The sequence below is a fragment of the Lemur catta genome, chromosome 4 (genome assembly GCF_020740605.2).
Source record: "Lemur catta isolate mLemCat1 chromosome 4, mLemCat1.pri, whole genome shotgun sequence".
Classification (NCBI taxonomy): Eukaryota; Metazoa; Chordata; class Mammalia; order Primates; family Lemuridae; genus Lemur; species Lemur catta.
In genome coordinates this window covers 4841805-4864489 of record NC_059131.1, presented here as the reverse complement: position 1 = coordinate 4864489, position 22685 = coordinate 4841805, and the positions used below count along the sequence as shown (strand labels likewise).

Sequence of the window (22685 nt, the reverse complement as noted above, 5' to 3'; positions counted from 1 at the left end):
TTTTTTCTTTATGTGTATTTTTTTATTATTCAGGCATATTTAGAAGGTCTTTCTCCGCCTAAAGGTTATAAAATAACACTCATGCTTTCTTCTGGTGCATTTCTTTACTATTTTTACTTTTAAATCTGTGATCCTGTTGGAAAAATTTTGAAATAAGAAGGAGCCAAAGACCTGACTTCCTTTCCCATGTTCCACATAACCTGATGCCATTTGCTGAAGAATTATTCCCCGTCGGTCTGAAAGTCCACCTTTCTTACATTTCAAATTCCTGTTTATACTTGACACAGTCGCTGGATTCAAGTTCAATATTAAATTTATATCTGAAACCTACCCCTGCCCTGAGTCTATGTCCGAATATGTTGCCGATGACATTCTTCATTAACACCTCGACGTTTGCGTCCTTCAAAACATCTCATTGTCATAAAATGAGACCATCAGCACCCCCACCCCAGACATGACTTCGTTTTATCTCTGTCACTCTAAAGACATTATCTTGGGGCCTCAGATAATGCCAAAGTTATATGAGATCTAAGAGTCATCTGTGCAGCCCTGCCATGCCACAAATAGGGACGCTGAGGTCATAAATATCAAACCACTTGCCTGCTGGCACGCAGGGATCAGTGGCAGAGCCGGGTTTAAATCAGTTTCTGTCCCAAAAATGCGTTTAGCCTCTAGGTTTCACCTTCATTTCTACAGTGTCACCTGTATCTGTGGGCTCGCCCTTCCCTTTGCTAGACGTGCTGGTCCCTTTTCCTCGCCCCAGTGGCTGCCACACAGGCCTTCTAGAGTGATCCTGGTAAAGCAGTAACCGTGCCAGAGCGAGGAGAGGGCGGCGTGTTGCCTGAGTGGGGAGTTCTCCCGTGTCATGTCCTCAAGGCTCTTCTCCAGCTATGCGGGGGGTGTCAGGGCCACCTGGCAGCCTGGCCCGGGGGCTGTGCCAAAGCACAACTTTAAGTTGGCCAGGACGTTCTCTCACACACGGGGCAGGTCCCCAGGGATGCCAGCTGCCTCAGAACCTGTTGCCAGAGTCCACGAGGCCACACGAGGCTCAGGAAGTGGTGTCCCAGGCTAATGCTGTGGAGATTGAGGAGCAGAGAGAAATGGCCCACACGGTGGCAGGATGAAGGGCGGGGGCAGATGAGGAAGAGCACGTGTGCGTGTTCTGTGACATGCTTCAGAGAGGAGTGACGTGACATGTGTACAAGAAGGTGCTGCTCGGGTGGGGTATCCGTGCATGCTGGAGGGGCTTGGGGGTGCAGGGTTTGCAGTGGGAACTGCTGGATGTGAAATGGCCTTCCTTTCCTGGCCGAGAGGGGCTGACGGCTGCTCCTTTCTTGGGGAGATGTTGGGTCCTGACACCGTAAGTGACGGAGTTTTAAAACAGTGTCTTTCAGTATTTCCTGGGATGCCCCGACTCTGGGGATGCCCTGGCTCTGGAGATTCCCTGACTCCGGGGATGCCCTGACTCCAGGGATTCCCCGACTCTGGGGATGCCCTGACTCCTGGGATGCCCTGGCTCCTGGGATGCCCAGACTCTGGAGATGCCCTGGCTCCGGGGATGCCCAGACTCTGGAGATGCCCTGGCTCCGGGGATGCCCCGACTCTGGGGATGCCCTGGCTCCTGGGATGCCCAGACTCTGGAGATGCCCTGGCTCCGGGGATGTCCTGACTCCGGGGATTCCCTGACTCCTGGGATGCCCAGACTCTGGGGATGCCCTGGCTCCTGGGATGCCCTGACTCTGGGGATGCCCTGGCTCTGGGGCCTGGGCTGGGGTAGTCTTAGGGACTCGCTGACCCCGGAGGCCGTGACAGGGGCTGTCCGTGCTGTTCCTGTGCAGGCTGCAGCAGCTCTATATAAAGGTGTCTGGTACCGGGGAGGAAGACAGCGATGGCCGGGCGTGCTTGGCAGGACTTGCTTATGAAAGTTCCTATGCGACCCCCTGAAGTCTTCCAGGACGAAGAGAACTTTTCAGGGGGACATAATTCCAGCTTTGTGGAGTTGGGGCAGAGTTGGAGCAGTGAAAATTTTACCGATAATGTGACCCCTTCTTCTTTTGGACCTTATCTCTAATACTGCGTTAGTGCAGCCTGAGAAACCGTGTGTACTGTGCATTTTTCCACGTTGACGTGGAGCCTTGGACAGGCAATGTGTGTTACTCTGGCAGTCACTGTTTGGATATTAGCACTGTTCAAAATATGCTACCCTTGCCCCAAATATGTGGCCTGCACTTTTTCAAGGCCGAGGCGTGTCAGGAGAGGAGTCGAGGAGGCTGTGGGACAGCGCGGTAGCCGTGGCGCGTGCTCTTCCCAACCTGCCGTGGAAGCAGATTCCGTGGAACGCACGCTAAGTCTGCCACGGAAACAGGGAGCGGGTATTCAGAACACTCACGATTCTAAAATGAATGATGAAAATTCTCAGTAGCTCTGTTTTAAGAGTGCATGGCTCTGTAAATATTAGCAGATGAGAATATGGCGAAACATGGCTGCTTCTCTAAGTGGTTCTCCCTTACAAACCTTAGAACTCTTCCCTCGGAATGAAGATAGCAGAAGTTTGCCCCTCCCCTGGTGCTTAGCGGGGGAAGACGGCCTGCCGCCTTGGCTGGTTTACCGCTTTTGGTTTTAGACCTCCACCATTTTGGTCATTAATCAGTAGTGCCGGCAGGAAGTCACCAATTAGAGTGGGTTCATGCAGCATCTTGGAAAACACTAGCTGTGTTGTCTCCATTGGAGAAACCCCACAGAAACAGGTAATCCTAGTGGCAGGAAGAGCTAGGTCCCCAGGCTTGGCTTCGTCACCAACTAATTGGATGACATGGGGTCTCTCTGAACTTTTATTTTCTCATCTCTAAATGTAGATATAATGATACTTTTATTGTAAGACCGTTGTTCGGATTAGAACACAGCCCCCATATATTTATATAATGCATCCAGCCCCGTATAATTGGCACATAGCTGAACCTCAATACATAATTCTTATTATTTATTGCTTTACAAAAATAGAAGCTATTTTGGATAGCTGAAAACTCTGTGATGAATGTAATGTTTGAAAGGAGACATTTAGAAATTGGACCTCAGTTTGCTGGTATTAGATTTTGGATGAATTGGATTTGGAGGAACTAGAATTTGACTTAGTTTTAAAGTATTTGAGTCTGGAAGCTAAAATGAGTCCATCCATTCTACTCTAGAGGGAACCACCCAATAAAAACTACTATGAATAATAAAGAAAAATTGCCGCATGTATCTTTTTCATTTTTTTGATTAATAGGATGTGATGCCACTGTAATGGTGTTTAGTAAATTATAATGCTCCCATTAAATTATAGTCCTGTAGCAAATATTTGTGAATTCAATTATCTGCTTAGCTCCTAGCCATCCTACATATTCATCAAAAGCTCCTAAAGATGGAAATAGCTCCAAATTTCAATCAGGAAATAGACATATTAGGTAAAGCTTGGATCGAGAGTCAGTCAGTTAATATGAGGCTCATCAAAGGGCACTGCTCTGGGATTTCTGTCCCAAGGAGACTGACTACCTTTTGTCCTGTTCCCTCTGACCAGGCCCTTTCCAGCTGCCCACGGAGAAGAGGCTCGGGCAATTCCCCCCTGCTCCCACATGGCAGGGGCTGCCAAGGGCAGACCTCACTTGGGAGAAGGCGGGTTTTAATCTGCGGAGCTCGGGGTTAAGCCTGCTAGGAAATCTCAAGGGCAATTAGCACTTGGAGAACACAGAATTTAGTCAGTAACAGGAAATATGAGTGTCAGCTTTCAGGGATTCAAGTTTCTTTAGGGGAAAGATTCTGAATTAAATAGCTTCCCTGAAGAGAGCTAAAAATCCGCTGTAGACAAAGAGGTCTTCAAAGCAAGGTCAAAGGCAGTAAGCAATAAGGCTCTGTATAAGAGGTCTGGAGAGTGAAATGAAATGAAAGAGGCTGTGTGGGAAGAAACGCATTGTCACTACTGCTAGAAATATAACCAGGGGGAAAAAAAAGCACACTTGGTCTGAGGTCTCAGGGCAGTCAAGCCAGCAGCGCCTTGACAGAGTGGAAACACCCTTGGCTGTGGAGCTGGGTTCAGCCCGGATTCAAATCCTCCTTCGGTGCTCACAGTAGTGACCTTGGGCAAGGTCTGTGTCTGTCAGTGGAGACAGGGAAGCTTCTGTGTTTATCTTGGGAGTTGGGGACAACATACCCTAAGCATCTTGGTACGGTGAAAGGGACTGGGGTCTGTGGAGCCAAACGGCTGGGTCTGAATTTTGTCTCCCCTAATTACCAGCTGTGTGACTTTGGGTGAGCTATTTTATCTACCTGTATCTTAGTTTCTTCATCTGAAATGGGGCAAACAGTAGTGCTTACCTCAAAATGTTGATATGAAGGTCAGTAAATAATATCATCATCCCCTGTGTCCGTGGGGTTTGGTTCCAGAGTCCGCTACAGACACCAAAATCCTCGGATGCTCAAGTCCCTGATATAAAATGATACAGTATTTGCATATGACCTGCACACATCCTTCCATACACTGTAAATCATCTCTAGATTGCTTATAATACCTAATACAATATAAATGCTCTGCAAATTGTTGTTAAACTGTATGGTTTAGGCTGGGAATAATGACGAGGAAAAAAAAATTCTGTACACATTCAGCCCAGATGCAATGTTTTGCAAATGATTTTGATCCATGATTGGTTGAATCAAGGATGTGAAACTCACAGATACAGAGGGCCGACTGTATGTGAAAGGTACTTAGAATGGTGTCTGGCATCTACTACTACACTGTGTAAGTCTTTGTTATTATATTATTGTGCTTAGGCATATTATTATTATTTCTTGAGGAACTGCATGGTCCTCAGAGAATAGTGTGTAAATCACAGAGAAAGGAAGGATGCCAAGAGAATCAACAGCTACCTTCATTTTCCAGTGTGAGCTGACCTGGAGTCCACTCCCACTGACAGAGGTGTGTGCTTTTCAACATCATCCATCTAATTGTGATGCCGAGCTGGGGTTTGAATTCTACTGAACTGTAGAACCTTCTCCTAAAACATCCATTGTTCTGCAACCATGGTAATGCCTAATCGATTAACTAACTCGTTGTCTCTGGGCCTTGATTTATTACCATCCAAGTCAATACAATACCAAAACACCTGGCCATGAACTACTGTTGGGAGTATTTGAGCAACCATGTAGCTGAGACCACACCAGAGAATAGGATTCCACTTCTCCTTTATCAAGTGAGGAAAAGGAAATCCCAGCATCTGTACAGAGAAAGAGGCAATGCTGGTTCCTGGCAAGGTTCCAGATCTCTATAGGAGGCATGAAAACTCTCACCAATATCTGGTTCTCCCAACAAGGAGACACATGGGGGAAATGAGCTCTGCCTCCTTGGAGTTCACTGTGGGCTTGTGATTTGCTTTGGTAAGGACCCTGAGGACAGAGCCAGGGGACACATGTCAGTCCTGGGTGGATCCCTGACTTGCTAGAGGTGACTCTGAGGCCACTCTTTCCTACTGCCCACGGCAGAAGCACCTGTAGACAAGCAGGAGACATGAGGGAGAACATTCTGGAATTCTGAGCTATCCCAGCGAGGGTTGCTGGCCTGCAGGGGAAATAAACTTCTCTTTGTTAGGACACTATTATTTTCATCTCATTCTTTTCCTTTAATATTTTGTTCCCTGTTTTAAACTGAGGCATAAAGTGTCCCCTCTTGGGTGACAGTTTGTAAGTAACTATGTATGAATAAAAAGTGATCATTAGGAATTCATATACATTTCCTCTCTGTGCTAAACATAGATCATTCATCCCTTTTGATCATGGTATTAGACCAGCAAACAGGGAGAGTGATGGTCACACCATTACCTAGTTTTTAGTCGACTTTTGAGAAAATATTGAATTCTCATGTACAAGTAGGAAAAGGCTGGGTTGGGTGCCACAAGAGTTAGATGAACTTTTAACACGTTGGTTACTGTATTCACATGAACCTGAGTGATCGCCTGGTGAAGTGTGGTGGGGCTGTATTTGCTCTGGACCCTCCAGCAACTTGAGCAGTGAGAACAGGGAAGGCATTCAAAGCCTCAGTCATTAAGTTTTTGGATCATAAAAAAATGGAATGAAGGCCAGGTGAGGTGGCTCATGCCTGTAATCCTAGCACTCTGGGAGGCCGAGGCGGGTGGATTGCTCAAGGTCAGGAGTTCGAGACCAGCCTGAGCAAGAGTGAGACCCCCGTCTCTACTAAAAAAAATAGAAAGACATTATCTGGCCAACTAAAATATATGTATAGAAAAAATTAGCGGGCATGGTGGCACATGTCTGTAGTCCCAGCTACTCGGGAGGCTGAGGCAGTAGGATTGCTTAAGCCCAGGAGTTTGAGGTTGCTGTGAGCTAGGCTGACGCCACAGCACTCACTCTAGCCCGGGCAACAGAGCGAGACTCTGTCTCAAAAATAAAAAAAAAATAATAAAAAAAAATGGAATGGGTAGAACAATTTGTAATAATCTTGCTGTCTTAAACAAATTAAATTCGATTCAGATTGGATTGTTCCCAGTTGCATGTTGTGCTTTTAATTTAATAGTGTAACATAACATTTCTGTTATAATTCACTACAATGTTACTTATGATCTCAAAAGACTGGTAACCACCTTAAGGTCCAAGAGTAGGGGAACAGTTAAATACATTGTGATTTATGTCCTCAGAGAACATTTAATATCACAGGGAGTGCTGAAGATACAATGTTAAATTAACATATAAACTAAATACAAAATTGTATACAGTATGATCCCCCAGTGTGACTTTAAAAGGAAAGGATCAACCTACCAAAGATAATTTTTTCTTTTTTCTCTTTTTGTATTTTCAAGAAATTTTTATGTGAGCAGGTATTATTTTTTATAATCAGGATCACCTATTTTCTCTCCTTTAAAATTATTTTAAGATTAGGGAGAATTTTTTCATTCCCATATTTAGTTAAGATCTGCATAAACCTTACTACCTCGGTTGAGTTTATCACGTCTGTGATGAGGTAGGAAATTTGGGATATTTGAAATGTCACTGATACTGCTGCTGATTATCCTAGTTCTGATTTATGAGTTCACATTTTAACGTAATGTAAAGTATTTTCCAGAAAACTATATTATAAAGTCTAAGTGCCAGGCTGAATGGACATGGCATTAGTTGGGAAAGCCTTAGCATTCAATTGTGTTTTCTATGTAAACAAAGCCTATTTTTCTGACCCAGGGTATCCTGAAATATGCATATTTTAAAAGAAACTATACCTAAACACTTATATTGTTTTAGATAAAATTAACAGGTACCTGGATTGCAAGTGTAAAAAGGCTTTTTCAATCTATATAAAACAGCTTTTTCAGTTTTTGTGGTTTTTTTTCTATTTGATTCTAGTGCCAAATCTAATTTATCTTTCTTTGCATTTATATAATTTGATAAGGGGAATTAATATTTAAATACTTCAAATGATACTTAAAATATAGCTCAGAACTTGAAGATCACCTGCTTTATAGCTTACGCACTACATCACTTGTTTTAGCTCTTGCTATTTAATTTTCCCTACGTTACAAAGAGAGAATTTAGAGTGCAAAAATTCCACAATTATACTATTTTTTTCATACACCGTTATAATTGCTATTCTAAATGTGGTATTCACTGGGCTATGTTGTACTGGAAAATACATATGTAAAAGGTGGGTGAGTTAGCAGTATACTTTTGTTTCTGAGGAACTTACTTGCATTTTAAATGTGGAATCTTCTAGCAACCTCATAAATGCTTTATTCCATTCTCTTTAATAAAATGTATTGAGAAAATTTACTTTGGCTTTTAAAGAGATTCTTCTGATATAACCTTATTGCTGTGTTATATCTTTTGGTCTACTTGAAATTTCTTTATGGCTTATGATTTGAAATACAGATATTTGAGTAAAGAAAAAAAAACAACAGTTCACAAAAGATATATAAAGAGCTTTGTTGAAAAACATATTAGAAAAAAATCCCCATGGATTTCCTCAAATACTGCTTTCATTCATTCACACATTCATTCATTCTTTTGTTTGTTTTTCATTCAACACATAGTTATTGAGTACCTATGGTGCCCTAAATCATTTGTTAGCTCTTGAAATACAGATCTTGTTCTCCATTGTACTTGAGTGTTTGGAAGCGCTGAATTACACTGTTGAACTGTTTGTCACAATATTACTGTTGGTGTATTGTAAAAATTACAGTGTATTCATTGTTCTTTCTGCCTGTACTAATTTCCTTCCTTCCAGCTGATGGTGAATTAAGGCAGATGCAGAGAGAAGAGGGCAAGATCACAACCTCAGCCGGGGCAGGGACACAGGGAGTGTGGGGTCAGATTCTCTGGGGACATATTTGGGATACTTTCTGTCATGCACTTCGCACAGAGGACACTTTCCCAAGAAGGAAAAGCAAAACAAAACAACACACACAGGTCAAGGATTTGAGGTTTGTTTGGTTTGGGCAGCTCTCTGGGAACCAGGGAAAGCAAGCTAGAGGAGGTTGGTTTTGTTAAGCCAAGATGTGCACATTTGTGCAACGACTTCATTTGTTCAAATCCTTCGGGAACAATATCCACCTTCTGAAGCAAATATTACTTTCAAAAGTCTCAGGCAAAAGTGCTTTGGTGTGATCCTTAGATCCTCTAGTGCTCCTGCCTTTGCACCCCGGCACCTGCATTTTACCTAGTGCAGGACTCATGAGTAAGTCCTTGTATGTTCAATTGACTGAGCCTTTCAGTTTTCAACTAATTGTTGTGGCAACAAGAAAACAGAGCATCAATTCTTTTATAGTGGCTGCTTATAATATACCACAATCCAGCAGAGTGTGGAAAAGGAACATGTTCACAGCAATGGAGGCTTTGGTCATTCCCTCTGCTGTGTATTTCACAGTGTAATTTTAAAAGTCATAAGTCACAGGGAAGAATGGCTTTTCCTAAACCTCTTGGGAAATATCTCTTCCTTTTATTACCTGTGAATTATTATTTGGAATAACTGAAAAGCTAAAATATCCCCAGAATTAGAGAACTAGGCAATATTGCTTTGTTTCTTTATTGCCAAAGGGACTGCTGAAATAAACGCGTTTTATTTGAAATGTGATTTTTAACAAGATTATTTTGCTTATAAAAATATGATGTCCTTGTAAAAATTCAAAATCCATAAGAACATATTTTTAAAATTAAAAGTCACCCTGATCTTCTCATTAGACATAATCATATTTACAGGTGTAGATAGATATACACATGCACAATAAAGTCTCATATAAACATTATGTAATTCTATATATATGACATGATCTCAACTGTGTATCGTTACAGAATATTTTGCATTTTTACTATTAAAATAATTTTAAAATAAGATTTTTTCTATTATTCTAAATATAAATGTATATAGCTCATTTTATAGATTTCATTTTATTGGATGTATAATACTCCATTCTAAATGTTCACAATGGTGATTTCTTTCATGTAAAAATTCCCCTTTAGTATAAAATGATAGGCTGTTACTCTTTTTACCTACAGAAGCATCGTGCAACTAAAAGAAGATATTTGTTAGATCAATTTGCTGTGCTAAAAAAAAGAGAAAGGACAGAATGTGGCCAGCACTAAGTCTCATGCTCACCCACTCTCATCCAAAACTAGAAAGAGTTAACATATGTGCCGCCACCATAGGCTCAGTGTGGGAAGGGAAGCGTTCGCCTAGTTAACGGCTTTTTTTTTTTTTCTTTTTAATCACACCCATAATGCAGCTAGAAGTGAATGTCAGGCCAAGATAGAAGCATTTCTATATTCTAATGAATACAGCAATAGGATTATAAACAAGAAAACTTGGAACACAGAAAACCAAAAGTGGAGGAAGGGATTCAATTAGACTCTGTCTATCTATGCAGACGACTCAGCAGCCACAAAAATGCTGTTATTTTCTAATTAAATACAAAGCAACTATTCTCACTTTGGAAAATATATTTCATTCACATACATTATATAAAACCTTGTATCTTAAAAGGAGAAACTATATGAATACTTTCAGTTTGGATTTTTAACTCTGATTTTAAACAATGACTAAGCTGTTTTGAATTCATAAATACATCTCACTTACTTAATTGTGTCCATAATAGGTGGATATATAATCACACCACTTGTTGGCTTTACTGATCGCCTTTACGTCCAGAATTAGAACAGTGGCTGTCTAGACCTGCTGATGGTGTTCGGCCCCAGCTGTGATCTTCCTGGCCTGCCGGACGGCTCTCTGCAAGAAGCGCCATCCCCGTTTTCAGGCTGGGGAGACGCTTTTAATCTTAGTGCTGTTTTCAGACAGACTTTAAAAAGCTGTCCCGAGAATACATCTTGGCCAGTAGTTTAGTATGTCAAACTGAGGACGAGAATTGTGCTCTATTCTTAAAATGCAACTATTTGCATGTTGGGAATATTAGCCGGGGGGAAGAAGAGCTGGAGGTCAGGGAAGCAGCGGGCTGCAGGGTGGGAGCCCCGCGGAGTCCTGAAGGTGCTGCTGCGCTGAGGAAGGAGAACAGGCGCACCCCGGGGGCCGTTTGTGGCTTAGTCAAGATGTCTACTCTCCCCCCATTTTGAGTTCCAGATGAGAAAGGACCAAGCTAGGAGATGTTTTTGTTTACTTAAAAATTGCGTACAATTACCTTTTGTGGGAAATTAATAGAGTCCTCAGGGGGAGTTGGGGAGGGAGCACTTCTTGAAAGGAAGAGGCGTGGAGGATCCTGGTACAGTGTTCTCACAGAGACTGCGTCTTTGGAGATTAGAGTGTTCAGTAAAATTTGGTATCTTGGAAACTCTAAGTATGCTTTTATTAAAAAAATTAAGATAAAAAGCACTCTGTTCTTGCTGTTATGGGGTGACCAGGCCCCTGTCTGGCTGTGGCCTTAGTAAACCACACAGCCGACAGACCAGGGGCCCTGGGACCAACGCCGCCCCTGAGACCCAGCTGGAGGGTGGACTCAGGCCTCCTCAGTGCGCGTAAAGGAAACCGAGGAGAGGATAATTTATGGCATGTGCTCCGAGATTCCCTTAAATAGAAAAGACCAGCCGTTCACTCTTCCCGGCGTGTTCACTATCTTCTGCGGCTCTCACGGAGTACACGGGAAACACAGACCTACGCAAGCTCGTGGGGACAGATTTGGGTATGAGAACAGTATCTAGATTGTCACAAGGTCCCAAACGCCTTCCTCAGGACGCCCAGCCCTCAAGGACTGCAAGGCTCATCGAGACAAGGGGACCTGGCAGGGCCGGCCATGGCCTTGGGGGCCCCTGCCCCCCCGCCCCTGTCCTTTCCTTCCCCAGAGGGTGGATTTGACCATCGACATGTGCTAAAAAAGTAGCTTACTAAATAATAAATGCCAGACAATAATTTATTTTAGAATGGATTATAAATTATGATTTATACATAATCTTCATTTTAAACTGAGCATTACATTAAATTTAAACTTTGAATAAAATTAAAATTAATTAGATTCCTCAGTGTATGCTGAGTAGATATTGGAAACACCCAGAGTGAGAATCTGGAACTTAGAACCTTTACAAAAGGTAAAATAAAACAGATGATAGAGAATCGGTTATTATTAGATATGCCAACTAAATGACCTGCAGCAGAGCACTGGTTTGAAAATAATATTTGAGTCACCAGAAGATGCTGGTGTTAGGTCCACATCGAATGGCTATGGACATTTTTAGAGACAGCACATATATAAATAATTTTTTAAAATCAAAATTTAGCTGAGATTTGATAAAGTCTGATTTAATGAATTACAATTATTTGCTGAAGTTAAGTTATAATAGCTCTGTATCTATTTTCCTTGAAATAATGAATATTTTCAGGGCTGTATTGGACAACCTGCTGTCAACCCTGGAAAAATGAACTTTAAGAGCACCGTGCTTAGATGGAGAGGAAAGAGCGTGTGTGTGTGTGTGTGTGTGTGTGTGTGTGTGTGTGTGTGTGTGTGTGTCCTATCCATACAAGTGCAGTAGCACGATGCGGTGATGTGTCAGAAAGGAATGAAGACCTAGAATTGAGCTCAGACCAAACTTTCTCTGGAACACACTCCACAAGAGTGCTCAGAAAGGAAGCGCCCTCCCAGCCAGACCGGGCACCTGGAGTCCACTGCCTAGGCAGAGAGTGCACACGAGGGACGGAGTGCCCTGCAGGCACCTTTGCCCGGCATCCTGAAACCCCTCTTGGAGGGCCAGTCATTCACCTTCTGCCTCCCATCCTCTGCCCCTTGCTGCCATATTCTGCTGACAGCATCCACCTGATGGCCCAGTGTGGTCCAGGCAGCCCTGGGCAGAGGCTGGAACCGTGGTCAGGGCTTTGGCTGTCACTTTGGCCATGTCACTTGTACTTCTCTGGATGCACGGGTCTCCTCACTAGTCAAGGTGAGGGCTGAACTGTGCTCTCGGGGCAGGTCCTCTCCAGAGCCCTGACTCTGGGCAAGCACCGGGCTGGGATTGGCATTTAGCCAAAGAGGGAAGAAGTCAAGACTGCAACTAAACCTGTGGCTTTAGTCTCATTTGAGGCTCATGTTCCCAGCTGAGTTAATCAGAGAATACACAGGAAAAGCCCAGAGAGTTTCTATGGTAACATTTTCCAGGCCTTTTCCAATGCTAAACTCTTAGAAAAACTGATCTCATTGAAATATCTACTTGGACTGGAAATATTTTATTATCATTTAAAACACTTGGGAATTCATCATGTTAGAATTCACATGTCCTACATGAGAAAGAAGGAAAGCCATTAGCCTTTTTAAAGCGCCTACTATTTTCCTGATTTCGTGCTCTGCAGTTTTACATATGGTGCTTTTTATGTCAGGGAGATGGGTAGGGGGCCAGGGGTGAGTTTATGGCCCCGACTTTCTCCTGTGTTGATTGCAGATTTCCACTGAAGATCCAAGTTGGGTATTTGAGGAACTCAAGGGCAAGAGGGTGAGAGGTTGTGGCATAAGAGGAATTCCTGGGAGGAAAGCAACTTGATGACTCAGCCTCAGTATAGACAGAAGGGGAGCAGCAAAGCAAACAAACAAAATGAAAAGCCAGGTTCAAAGGGCTGTAGGAGCCCAGAGGAGATGAGGATGCCTCATGCTGCACTTGGGTGGAGGAGGGAAGAGACGGCAGAGCTGGCCTTGCACTGTGAATGAAGGGCGTTCTGCAAAGAGAGACAGGACAGGGGGTGTAGAGGTCAGGGTCAAGGTGGGGTTAGGGCTGTCAAGTCTGGGGAGGGAGATGGAGCCCACTGGGGATAGAGCCTGGAGCTGGGGACAGGCCAAGCGTGGAAGAGTCCTGAGTCCTCCTGTAACTTCACCCTGACATGATGCAACAGACGCAGCTGCCTGGGCTGGGGAATCGGTAGCCCGTTTCCCAGCACTGCTCGGACGGTGCCCCCGGAGTACTCCGCGAGCCTCGCTGGACTTTGGAAGTGCACGTTATGCAACTTGACTCCTAGGAAGTTAAAGAGAAGAGCAATTTCATTTTGTGTTGGGAAGAAACTTTTAGAGCAGAATACATCGTATCTATTTTCTTCATTACACAGATTTTAAGCCATTTTTAAGCATTTGCTGAGTCCATACCAGCTATGTGTTCAGTGCTGCATGGTGCGTGGCAGGACAGCACCTGCAGTTGGCCAGCGAGGAGCTTTCAGAGGAGCTAGACGGACTTAGCCTGGCCCCGGCATCGCAGGGCTGTGCAGGGCTGACCCGGGGCGCACGGGTGTGGGGACAAAGGCAGAGAGGCCTTCAGGAAGGGCACAGGGACTCAAACCGGGATTGGAGTGTGGCCGAGTTTAGATGTGTGAAGGGGAGGAGCCAAAGCAACCTATATGAGGCTTTTACCTCCAGAAAGATGCTTTTTGGGCATGAGGCTGTGACAGGGCAATAAGCGCTTTGGAGATCATCCTCACTGGGGGGAACAAAGTCACGTGAGGCGTGGCTGCGAGGGATTTGGACCGTGGGGGGGCCTCGATGTCTGGGTGACTGAAGAGCCAGCTGGGTGAGTTTAAGTTCGCTGGATTTAGCAGCAACAGCGAAGTCAAGTGCAAGGATGCCTTCAGGGCCAGGCAGCCTTCAAGCCCGAGGAAGATTCCGGAGCAGGGCCACAGGAAGTGGGGAAGCCTGTGGGGACACAGTGTGGGCGGCCGTGGGGACCCCAGACTCATAGTTCTTAACCTAGTGCTGGAAGAATGGAGCTTTGCGTGTGGCTGTGGTCCTTGGACTTTGAGTTTTTCAACTCTGCTTTCTAGCTGGGAGATAATTTTAACGTTGCCAACTTTCTCAGGAAATAAAATATAATTTGTTTCAGGAAGTTAGCCATACACTAAGTTAAGAGGGAGGTAGGCAGAGAGCTGATGCAGTTTGCATGAGGAAGGGTGTTCTGCAGGAAGGTGCCAGACAGGTACATTAAGAAACACGGGGAAGGGACAGCTGGAGGGGTAAGTTGAGGCAGGATATGAAGAGAGACTCCACAGGAGCCCCAGTAGTACTATTCCCATGCACAGAGAAGGGCCGGAGTTGAGCCGAAGGAGGCTGTGCATGGTGTTGGTCTGTAGAGTAGAGCTGTTTCCTCAGCATTCAGTGACGCGGCCCGGGAGTCAAGGGTGTTTACGCTCAGTTCTGGAGTCTTAGCATTTCCCATCAGCTAAGCCAGAAATTATAAAACCAGAATAGTTTTGCAATTAAATGCTGGAATGTTAAAAATATAACAAAACCCAAAACCCCACTTTTTCTTATTTTTGCATTTTCTGTGTTATTTAAGACGTGACTTTGCGTAGACGCGCAGTCTGATATTAGCACCTCTCCGGGAACTGTGGGTGAGGTGCGCGAGGAAGGAAAGATACGAGAAGAAAAGTGGAATGCCAGTGGAGGGAGGCGAAGCATCTCCAGCTTGAACACAAACAAAACATTTGTCACGATTATGAAAAATAGAAGCCCGAGATAAAAATCTAAGAACTTTACCAAACCATGCCCTTTTTATTAATTCATCCAATAAAAGCCCCCACAAGCTCACAAAAGATTTCCAACGTGCTCGGGAGCGGGAGGGTATAAATAGCCGTGCGGGAGGCGGCTGTGGGGATGGCTCCGTGCGTGTTGACAGGAGGGTAAACAAACGAGCAGTTGCCTTCATGACACAAACACTGGGACTCGGCTAGTTTTGATTTTGAGTGCTGATTCTGTGTGACTGTGCCACCAAAATTAAGATTTCTCACTTTACATCTCACCATTCTTGATGGGGCCAGCGCTGGTACAACATTACATTCCGTCTAGAACGATTTCGCCCTCGAAGCAAAACTGCAACATCTCATATGGCAACACGGCGTTGTTGTATTCATGACTGCCTTTTCTTTCTTCCTTTCTTCTCCTTCTTCTTCTTCTTCTTCTTCTTCTTCTTCTTCTTCTTTTTTTTTTTTTTGCTAAGCAGAAAAATAATGTGGTTTGATGCAATGGCCCAACACAATAGGAGCTAATGAATAGAGCGTGTTGCACTCCAGAGACTGCCGTTCAATTACTGGTGGTGCCAATCAAGTCAGAAATATTAACCATGGTAACCGCAGATTTCCAGCTCTGTAGCTGCGCGGGGAAGGCAGTTGCTCCGGGAAGCATCAGGTCCTGGGAGGGACAAAGCACCACTGAGCCGTGAATGGCGCCTTGCCAGAGGTGGGCACTGCCAGGCGACACCTCCGAGAAGTCGTGCTGGGAGGCCCGGGGCTCTGTTGCCAGACGACATGCAGGAGTCCAGGGGAGAAGGTACAACAGCAAAGAAGTATGTATTTAGAGGGAGCCAAATGGGGTGAGGAGAAAGAAATCCTTGTGCTTGCGGATGGTTCGCTGATAAAACAATCCAGACTCCATCAGGGTTTGTGGGCTGTGAGTTACACGCAAGGCGAGGTAGGTGCTGGGAGTTGAACTGTGTTCCCCTAAAACTGGTACGCTGAGGTCCAAACCCTCAGCACTTCAGAGTGTGGCTGTATTTGGAGTTGGGTGGCTGCATGTGGCTCATTAAGATGAGGTCACGCTGGAGCAGGTGGGCCCCCAATCCCATATGACTGGCGTCCTTGCAAGAGGGGGAATTTGGAGACACACACGTGCGGGTGCACACACACACGGGAAGAACGCCATGTGAACATGAAGGCAGAGATTGGGGTGACGTGTCTGCAAATGAGGGACAGCCACAGACGGCTGGAAAACTAACCGCACGGGGGGAGAGGCCTGGGGCAGACCCTTCCCTCACCAGCCCTGGAAGGAACCAACTTTGCCAACACCTACATCCTGGACTTCCAGCCTCCAGAACTGTGAGAAAATAAAGTTCCGTTGTTCAAGTGTCTCTGTCTGTGGGACTTTGTCACAGCAGCCCGAGCTAACTAGCGCAGCCCAGACCTGCTGGTGGAATCGGGAGCCCTGGGAGCAGGGCCCGTGTTTGAGTCGCCCCCGGGGAAGGTTCTGATGCGCACGCACGTTTGAGAACCACCGAGCTAAATCACTAGTTCCCTTTAGCATCGTCTGAGGATGTTCTAAAACACAGATCTGGGACTCTTCCTAGCCATCCTCAGCCTCTGGCCCCAGACACAGACACCCAGGGTCACTGATTCAGAATCTCTCTTGAGTAAAGTTCGGAATCCCGGGCCAGGCGAGCTCACGGGAGGCCAGCGCTCTCCACTGGGAAGGTGACGGGGCTTCCGTAGCGCTCCCAGTTTCTAACACACTTTCATGTGAACTGTCTCGTTGGATTCGTTTCAGGTCCTGACCCACCAGTGGGGAAGAGGAAGAAGGAGAAACTTCATCTGTCCAGAGGTCCCTTGGTGGGCCAGGCATGGGACAACAGGCCTGGGCAGGCCCCGTCCCCGGGTTCCCAGGTGAGTGCTTGCTCATTTACTGCTTGGTTGTTTGTTTGGCTTTATGGAAGAGCATTCTAAACGGTGGTCTTAGTTGTGTCCGCCACCTCTGACCCTCCAGGGCCCCTCCACGCCCCTCTGTTACTGTCAGGTCCCCGAGTTCCTGGGCTGAGCCTGTCACAATCTCGCTTTGACTTCCTTTATCTGGCTCATGTCCCAGGTGTCACTCCCTCCCGGCCGTGATGACAACACAGGCCTGCACCAACAGGGTACTTGCCATGTGTTGTTCTGAAGGGCTGGTGTGGGCACAGATCCCCTGGGGGCAGGTTCAGGGCGGCCGTGTCTATGAACATCTTTAACCCTCACAACCACCTATGTGGTCGGTGCCATTATTATCCTGGGGATACAGGTGGGGAAACTGAGGCACAGGAAGGGGAAGTGACTTGCCTAAGGTCACACAGCAAGTGAGTCAAGGGGCTGGGCTTTGAACCCAGGAAGTCTGGCCGGGAGGTCCATTCTCCTGTTCACCACCCTGTGCTGCTCCTCAGGCGTAACTGACTATCTGTGGCTCCCGAGACCCTGTCTGCTTTCTCCCTCTGTGCCGCTAGTGCAACTGAACCAGCCTCTGTGCCCTCGGTTTTCCCACCTGTAAAATGGGGCTATGACGACACCTACCTCACAGGGTTGTTGTGGGGATAAAAGAAGATAGTCCATGGGACATATGTCTTCTTCCTCCTCCTCCTCCTCCTTGCTGTCATCATGTGGCTAAAGCGTGGACTGCAGCTCTCACTGCCTGTTTTGGGGCTGTGCGACCTTCGCCATGTCACTAAATTTCTCTACAAGTCAGTGTCCTCACTGTAAAATGGGGATAATAACATTTCCTTCCTGATGGAATAATTTTGTGCAGATAATACTTTTGTGCAGATAAAGCTCTTCAGGTAAGCCAAGCACATGGTAAGATGCACAAAACTGTGAATTCTTGTTGTTTTCATTCAATAAACACACCTCTTCCAATCACATGCACATGTTCTCATTCAACTAATATTTGAGCACTTTCACACGTAGCATCTTATTTCATCCTCCCGAGGCTCCTGGGGATAGTTACTGTTTCCGCCGTGAAGACAGAACTGAGTTGCAGAACCGACGTGACTTGCTCAGCACCAGGCAGTTTAGTTGGCAGAAGAGACTTGAAACCCCCCCGCCATGTGCCTCTGTTCCTCTTTCCATGACATAGTCGGTGGTGTGACTTTTATGACAAATGACCCACTATGAGCAGAACAAGAAGAGCACTTGTGTGTGAGCTTCGACCTGGTTCTCAGCAACTCATGTACTTATCCGCTACCTCTGAGACTACTCGTGGCTTCCGACGTCCCTTTCTTTTCATTTTGTCGTATGTTGCTTGCTTCCTTTTCACACACCGTCGTCCTCTCTGATCTCTACTGTGGCACCTTTCGTGACTACTCTTGGCCGTGGTGGTGTAGGTTGCACAGGGGACATCAAGCTTTGGTAACTGACATCTCCTTGCCCCTTGTGGACAAATGCCTTAGCTTGTCCCTGCAAGACAAGTCCCCAGAGATGAGATGCTAGGGTTGGAGGAGGAGTGGCTCAGCACCCCCTGTTCCTCATAGACCTAAGTCCCCTGTCATCTTCCGGGAGCCAAAGGTAGGAGCAGCCAATGTGACCTTTGACAACTGAATCCAGAGTGACTTCTGTTCCATGGGCTCCCATGCTCTGTATGGACTGAGGGGACCTCATTTCATCGTCCAGGTCAGAGGTGAATCCTTTCCCTAAGTGAACCAGAACATTCCCTGAGGATGCCCACTAGCTTGTTCGTTTTGAAGTTAGGCTATTTGGCTCTCCCCAAAGCACTGAATGCCCAATGGAAGTGCTATCTGTGAAATTTAAGTGAATTCATATTAATTTTATTTTCATAAGCATTTATCATATGTGCATATGTGTTTTTCTATAGGACACGTATTTTCAGGATTAAAGGGACCAGAACACACAGGGACACACACATGCACACACACACCACACGCACACATACACACCATCTCTTATACTATGGGCCCTGAACTCTAGAAGATTTGCCTCCAGCTTGGAGACCTTACAAAGGAAATAGTCTGTGACACTTTCCAGGTAAGAACCTACTGGGATGTACCGTCAAACGCTAGATGATCTGTTAAGCAACAGAAGGAGATTTTTCATGAGTATGTTGGAGCACTTTGTCCCTCTGACCGAAAGGAGACAGAGTTTTCACACTATTGGGTGAAGATAGGGCAGAGATGGGAAGGTTTGGTTTTCCAGGATGGAAGGGGTGGTACTGAGGAAACAACATTGGACTTTCAGGCCAAAGACTTACAAGCCAAGTTTTGGTCTGATATTTGTTCACAGTTGGATCTTGAGCAAGTTAATTAACCTCTCTGAACTCCATTTTCTCATCTGTGAGATGGAGTTTGCAATACCTACTGACGGAACAAACGCAGCAGCAGAGGTGAGCAGGTTCTCTGGGCACTGGAGTGCCGTGTTCACTGCAGGGCTGGTGAGACTGATCTTAGCAACATAACCAACCTGCACGTCCACGTGCAGGGGTGGCCTGGAGCAAGGGCAGGGAGAGAACAGGTTTCCTGGCGTCCTCACTGCCCCCCTGTGGGACAAGCCAGGCCTGAACTGGCTGGGGGAGAGCCGGCGAGGCTGCAGCGTGGGCACGGACCTGGGGGCACAGGGGAGCTGGGCTGGACAAGTCGGCAGGGCTGAACAGAGCTTTCCCAAGGAGCTGCCTGCCTCCTACGTGAGGAGTGGAAGAGCCTTAAGCAGGAGTGACATTGTCCTGTTTGTGTTTGAGAAGACAGTTCTGAGAGGGTGTATGTAAGGCCTAAAATCTCAAGTGCTGGCGTGACATCTTTGAGCCCAAAGGCCTAGCTGTGAGTTCCCTGCCTTTGCCAGATATGCCCCCTACTCAGTGAAAAGGGCTCCTAACTCAGCTAGGTCCCCTATCGCACTCTCTGTCCTCAACCTAACAGATTTCACTTCCTGCTAGCTTGCCAGATTACTCAAAAAAGCCACTCACATGCCCCTGGGAACCGGGGGCACCCCACCCTGTTGGTCGTACAAAGCCTGCCTCCCGCAGTCCCTGGGTGCTCACTCTGCTCCTGGGTGCCACCCCCACATGGCCCTGCATGGCCTGTGTGTCCTCCTTCCCTGGGCTGTGAGTATACGTGACCAGTGGACTTCTGCAAGTCTGCCCAGTGTCGTGTGTCATGTGTTCGGCCATGAGCATAACCCTAGGGCAGGAATCCCTCCCCACCAATGGGGGACAGGGAGGTGACAGGACAGAGGGAGGCACCTTGGGCCGTCCTGCCCTGGCCGCTCTGACCTGGTTTCAGTCACTGTCTGCTTGCCTTGTTCCTGGGGGTCAATCCTGTGTGTCCATCCCAGGCACTGGGTCCTGTCTCGTTCCGTGTGTGTGAGTTTCGGTCTCAATTATCTCTGTGCATGCCTCCCAGTTCCTGCGTGTGCGTGTGCATGCGTGTGCATGCTGCATTGGCTTATTCTCTGTCTCTGTGAGCCTCCACTGTTCTTGAACCTGTGTCAACTCACTACTCTCTCCTCCCTCCGCACCCACATAGCTCAGATTCCACCGCTCATCTGACACTGATCCCTATGGCTTTGTTTGCCACTCCTTTTTTTTTTCTTTGATACAAGGTCTCACTCTGTTGCCCAGTGTAGTGACATCATCATAGCTCATGGTAACCTCAAAGAATTCCTGGGCTCAAGGAATCCTCCTTCCTCAGCCTCCCAAGTAGCTGGGACTGCAGGTGCACACCACCACACCAGGCAAACTTTTTAATTTCTTGTAGAGATGGGGTCTTGCTATGTTGCCCAGGCTAATCTCAAACTCGTGGCCTCAAGAGATCCTCCTGCCTCAGTCTCTCAAAAATACTCGGATTATAGGCGTGAGCCACCACGCCCGATCTAAATTGTAAACTTCTTGAAGGTAAGGGGCCTGGTTTAATACCATTATAAATTTTAGAGTGTGTTAAGCTAGAGGTTGCAAAATGGCAAGCCTAGTATCATATATTTTATACGGCCCAAGTATGTTTTAAAGCTTTTGAATGAGTTGATACTTTTAAAAATCGGGAAATTTCACATAAAAATCTTTATTTTGAGCTTCTCAGAAGATCTGGTGATGCTGGGACCCATTCTGACACAGCAACCATCTTCTGCAGCTGAGCAGTGGGGCCCCTTTCCGTGGGTGAGGCCCCCGTCACCACCCCCGGTCCTCTTGCACTCTGGGCTTGCTTCAGCCGACGTCCTGGCAGGAAACTTGCCTCCTCCCGTGGCTGACTTTCTGGTGCCGGCCGTCCAGCTTCCTGGGTTTCCTGCTATCGTACGTTGCAGTCCCCACTTGATGAGAACCCAGCCTGCCAAGCTGTCACCTGCTCCATCCATCGGATGGTCAAGACTTGCCTGCCGCCCTCGGCCACGCTGCGCTCAGCTCTTGCCTGAATCACCACAGCAACCTTCTCCTTGCTCTTCTTTCATTCGCTCTCTTTTCTTACTGTGGTAAAATATACATAACGTAAAAGCAACCGTTTGAACTGTGTTGAATGTAGAGTTCAGTGACGCCGCAAGTGCACTCACCATGCTGTGCAGCCATCGCCATTGTCTAGTTCTAGAAGTCTTCATCATCCCAAATGTAAGCCCGTACCCACTGAAGTCACTCACAGTCCCCCCGTCCTCAGCCCCTGGCGGTCACCAGCCCACCTCCCGTCTCTGTGGACTCGCCTACTCTGGAGCCACATTGTGTGTGGCTTTGTGTGTGGGCTTCTGTCACCGGTGCAATGATGTCAAGGTGCATCCATGTTGCAGCATGTGTTAGCGTGCGCTCCTTTTCCTGTCTGAGCATTTTCCGTTGCGGGTGTGGACGTGTCAAACTTGTTTCTGCGTGGGTCAGCTGACGGGCGTTCGGGTCTGACCCCTCTGGCCATTGTGAATAGCGCTGCCCGGACACGAATGTGCCCATTTTTGTTTGAATCTCAACTGCTCTTCCCTCCCACTATTTCATTCTCTGTACAGCCAAAATAATCTTTGCAAAGATAAATCTGATCTTCTCACCCCTTTGCCTAAACATATTTCAGTGGCTTCCCTTGCCTTATAGGTAAAATTAAAGATCATAATGTCGCCTACAAGGCCCCAGGTGTTCTGGCTTTGTGCACCTCAGCCACTGGGCACCTCTTTAGTTCCTAGAATACAACACGTTTCTACTGCCGCTGACCACATCTTTTCCAGCTCAGCCTGCAAATCTCTCCGGATTCTTCTTTAGCAAGTTCACTCTTAATCACACTTGAAATTTCAACCAGTCTCCCTTCCTAGGCTAGACTTTAATGACCCCCAGACTGCCCAGGCCCCATGTTTTGTGTTCCCTTACAGCCTCCCCTTCTCCTCCGTAGCATGTGTTGCAGTCACAGTCACAGTGACTAACTGTGCACCCCTGAAGAAACATAAGATTCAGTAGGGCTGATACAGGGCTGTCTCGGACACAGCTACAAATCCAGCAAGTGGCTGGATTTCCTTACACTGCTAGGTGCTCAACATCAATTTGTCTGTGAGGGAGTCCAACCCCCTAGTGACACCAACACCTTGGACTGTCTCTGCCCTTGCTGCTGTCCAACACCTCCTGGGTTAGTAGGATGTGGGGCAGGAGCAGGGAGGCCCCTTTGTCCCGTGAGGAATCTGGGGAATGTGCATCATTTCCTGTGAGGGCCGTGCAGACGGCCACACTCCCGTGTTCTGTGATAGCTGCGAGGTGAGAGGTGCCGTCTTTCACTCAGAGACT

General features: G+C 46.6%; 1 protein-coding gene across 4 annotated transcripts in view; it reads left to right on the top strand.

Annotated features, from left to right (window-relative positions):
• Positions 1-22685, top strand: part of LOC123636575 (P30 adhesin-like) — a 108194-nt gene that overhangs the window by 70936 nt on the left and 14573 nt on the right. For all 4 annotated transcript variants that reach the window (XR_006734613.1, XM_045548989.1, XM_045548988.1 and 1 more), the window contains one exon: positions 16752-16867. Coding sequence is in view for 3 of the 4 variants with exons in the window: in XM_045548989.1 (XP_045404945.1) it covers positions 16752-16867 (116 nt within the window). In the remaining variant the exon portion in view is untranslated. The remainder of the gene's footprint in view (positions 1-16751; positions 16868-22685) is intronic.